The sequence below is a fragment of the Mya arenaria genome, chromosome 13, assembly GCF_026914265.1.
Source record: "Mya arenaria isolate MELC-2E11 chromosome 13, ASM2691426v1".
NCBI lineage: Eukaryota > Metazoa > Mollusca > Bivalvia > Myida > Myidae > Mya > Mya arenaria.
In genome coordinates, this window is record NC_069134.1 from 68,264,579 (window position 1) to 68,268,712 (window position 4,134).

The following is a 4,134-nucleotide window of genomic DNA, read 5'->3' on the forward strand; positions in this document are numbered from 1 at the left end:
CTGTTCTATTCTGTTCGGTATAGCTTGTGTTGTAATATCATTTTGAAGAGATCCTAGTCTTCTTTTTGGTAATCACGATAAACCAATCTCCATCCAGTAAAACCAGGTTTAAGTAATTTGGCTTGCTGAAGCATGATACCTTAGTTTGTTAGGCTTAAGACCTTTCCAGAAATCGGGGCCTGTGTATTATACTGGAATAAGTAAAGAGGACAAAATAATAAAAATATAACAGTTTATTTGCTCAAAATAACATTTTACCCGGTTGCCCGGATTTTGCTCAAATATGGCTCAATGAATACAATAATATCACCAGGAAATCGTACACTATTTTCATACGAATGTCTAAACAAACATGGCATCTTCTAATGAAATGAATGAATGGCAGTAAATTATACATGCTTCTATTTCGTTGTCTAAATTAATTCGTTGTTAAATGTTAATCATCGATATCTGATAGAATGATATTAAAGTAAATGGCACAAGTGTTTACAAATTCAAAGTTTTGACTAGCATAGCACTTAGTTATTGAAGAAAACAAGAAATATGAAAGATAACAGAGGCGAGTGTAGCACTGCGCCATTGTAACGGAAGTAACAAATATATATATCAACTTCAATCTATAAGAAACAGGTAAGCAAAAATTGGAACTCAAAGCAACTAATAAATAAATACAATTTACAACAAAGTACATTCTCAAAATGTCCACACTATTTCAAACTAAATTCCAAGTCTGTGGCTGCTGTGTATTTTATCCAAGAATAAAATATTTCATTGCATGACGGCTAAGATGTTTGCTAAGAATTTCTGGTTAAATATGGAATATTTATAACTAATCTATAAGAGTATAGTAATTAAGACTTACTGCACGTGGAAGGTGCTCCCACGTGCAATTTAGTCATGTGACCTAAAAGGTCTACAGAGAAACTTCGCCACGAGTCACAAAGATGTTTTGAACACATTCAATTGCACATAGATTCAATATGGTGATTTAAAAATATTCATAAGGCTGCTTAATTAAGCAACTGTTTAGGCACGGTTATCATAATAAAGTTGTTAAGCACTTTGTAAGTTAAAGCTATAGAAAATAACTATATTAAACATACAAAAATATATCAAATTTAAAGCAAATATAGTTGGTAGCACTTTTCTTCCTTAGCTAAGCGCAGTCGCTGTTTTGATTAAGGCTTTATATAAACGTATACATTTTATAATAAAACATTACACCATTCTGTATAAAATACTTTCCGGTGTTTAAACTTGCAAAACAAAAATAAAATAATCAATAATATCAAAGTAACAATGAATATGAAAACCAGATGTAACAATTAATCTTGCGACCAGTAACAAAAACAAAAAACAACAGAAATGAAAGCAGAGTTTTAACCAACGAAATGGCTGCCTTTGAAACAACTTTTACAACAAGTCGTCCTTTAATAATTATATCAACACGTCTGCTTCCATTTCTTATCGCTTGGTCTCAATACATAAACCATGTATCGTATTTGAACGAATATCTACACCTCAGAGCACCCGCCTAAACTGTATGCCAACATGGGGCGACCAGCACCGCTTAGTTGACCTACCAAGGCCAAGGTGAAGCCATCTCTGACAAAACCTGAACCCGTCTTTATGCAAAAATCGCGCATAAAAAATAATCATATTCAATACAACGCGCTGACTATAGAACTATTCAACACAACATTTTACAAAATGTTGGTCTAAATATAAATAGTCTCCTTCATTTAAAAACTAGGATCAGTGTTCCTATCAAAAGAGTTCACCAACGTAACAAGCACCGGTTGGGCTTCCGATCAGATCACAGTAGCTGAAACGCTTTTACAGTCTTTCATATGTGGCGTTTCATGTGGAGTGACAGATGATCGCTGCGTGAAAACGCTCGCTCACAGAGATGGCACTGGAACGGCCGATCGCCGGTGTGCTTCCGGAAGTGACGCGTTAGTTCGTCCGATCGCGCGAACTTCCATCCGCATCCTTTCCACGTGCAACAGTAGGGCTTTTCTCCTGTGTGCGTGCGCAGATGTGCCTTGAGGTGAGAGCTCTTAGTGTAGGTCTTGCTACATCCGGGATGCGTACAAGTATGCGTAGTCTGGCGTTTGCGGCCCCACGTGCGACGCCCGCGCTTCTTCGGTTGCACGACTGTTGGGTCCATAATGCTTTGCGGTAAGGTGAGCATGTCGACGAATTGTCGCGGCGACGTCGGTGGGGTAATCATGTTAGGCGGAAGTTGCGTAATGTGTCCGTGCATCGCCTGTTGCGCAAGAAGGAACTGTTGATAATGCTGCTGTTGTTGATAACTTAGACCCGCATGGGGGATGGATCCCGCCAACCGCATTTGTGGGTGCGTCATTGCCTGTGACATGTGCGACATTGCGGGTAAGCACTTGCCGTGGTACATTTCGTGCGCCTTGGAGTTTGGAATGTTCATTGAGTACGACATATGGGTTTGCTGCGGAGACACTGGCGCGCACGAGTGATGAATAGAAGACGGCACGGAGGCGTTAACATTAAACGATGCGCACGAGCTGCTCGAGTATTCTTGCTTTACTTGTTTATTAAAGTCCATTTTATTCGATTCCACTTCGGGACATAGTGAAGGCATAGTATCCATAGCACCACTATTACAACTGTCATACTTAATATCAGGTATGTCCAAGAAACTTGAGGAAAAGTCTGGGAGGCCTTCAACAAGGCCGGGTTCCTGCTTGATTTTACAACTCATTTCATCTTGATACATCGACATGTTATTGTCCACAGTATTTGACAAAATGAAGTCCAGATCTAGTAAATCATCGTACAGTTCCTGATTGACTCCTGCTGGCGCCGGTGATCCTGTGCAGGCACTTCCGGGGCTGCTGCACGAGTAATTTGATATCGGGGATTCAGGGGTCTGCGCCGGTGACAAGGGGCTGCCCAGCTGGTCCACACAGTGGTTGTTGCTGTGGATATACCGCTCAATCTCGCTCCAACTCTGCAAAAATAAAATATAAAACTATGACTACACACGAACATCTGAAGTACCAGCAAGATCTGTCTGATGCGCTGATTACATTAAGCGCGCAAAAGATGCGAGTAACTAGACTGTAACGCGATATAGTCCATTTCAATTGGAGGGGTGATCAGAAATGTTTAAAACAAAACTGGTATTTGTTTGAAGATAATTAAAGTTGCAAAGTGATCAATGGCTTGCTGTTTATTTATTTTTTTAGTCAATGTTCTTATTAGTCTAGAAGTTTAATTGGTTGATCACGTTTACCTTTATAATACCTTCTTCGAAATGAATGCAAATAACATAACGATACACTTATATTTTTAAGAAAAAATGAACATTTAAAAAATCGTTCAAGTATCCACTTCGACGTTAAAAATCAAGAAATCAAGTTAAAACTACTATCAAAGTTCAATAAAGTTTTAAAAGCGTTTAATAAAGTTTTAAGAATGCAATTCAGAGTCGGACTCTGTTTAAACTGCGGAATTGCTTTGGTATGCAAGCTTTATTTTAACAGTTGAAATAATGTACAATATTATTTTAAAGTAAGTAAATCACCAATGTTGACCATAATCAGTCGCTTAACTTAAGTGAAAGTAGAAATTTATCTTACCTCGGCCATCTCTTGATATTCGTGTCCAAGACTGTCTAACATAATTTATTTCTCAAGATATTATCTAATGTATAATAACTATTTGCATGTAGGATCACAAAATTGTACAAGTGTCCGTTCGGAATGCAATTCCAATACAATTTGAGTACTGTATGAAATGTACTTACTGTTATGAGTGTACATGTAATGAGCGGTTCAACCAATCGCCTCCTGTGGCTATTTATAAGTTGGTATATAAACTGCGCTGCGTATCGTATGTACATCAGTCGAGCGGTTTATGTGAGAGAAGCTAGAACGTTAGAGAAAATTAGAAAATACCTAACGATTACTCATTGTTTCATGAGAAAGCATATCATGACGTGTTGTATTTACTAGAATAGCTTATTTACCAAAAATATTATACTGATGCAATTCACAAATTAAACCGCCAGGCTATTAAATTTTCAAATAGCCACCGAACTATCCCATATTAAATAGGGTATTTACGTTTAAGGTTACCAAAATATAAGGTTAA

At 37.8% G+C, this 4,134-nt stretch overlaps 1 protein-coding gene across 1 annotated transcript; it reads right to left on the reverse strand.

The window, feature by feature from the left end:
- Nucleotides 1-218: 218 nt before the first annotated feature.
- On the reverse strand, nt 219-3,760 carry LOC128214843 (Krueppel-like factor 4). The gene is made up of 2 exons (XM_052921522.1): nt 3,621-3,760; nt 219-2,989 (listed from the first exon to the last, which is right to left on the reverse strand). The coding sequence occupies exons 1-2, from the start codon at nt 3,660-3,662 to the stop codon at nt 1,847-1,849; spliced, it is 1,185 nt and encodes a 394-aa protein (XP_052777482.1). The 5' UTR covers nt 3,663-3,760; the 3' UTR covers nt 219-1,846.
- Between the last annotated feature and the right edge of the window lie 374 nt (nt 3,761-4,134).

Coding starts and splice junctions, on each gene's coding strand:
- LOC128214843 (XM_052921522.1), bottom strand. CDS start 3,662: ATGTTAGACAGTCTTGGACACGAATATCAAGAGATGGCCGAG. Junction 2,990..3,620: donor AATATCAAGAGATGGCCGAG/GTAAGATAAATT, acceptor TTATTTTTGCAG/AGTTGGAGCGAGATTGAGCG.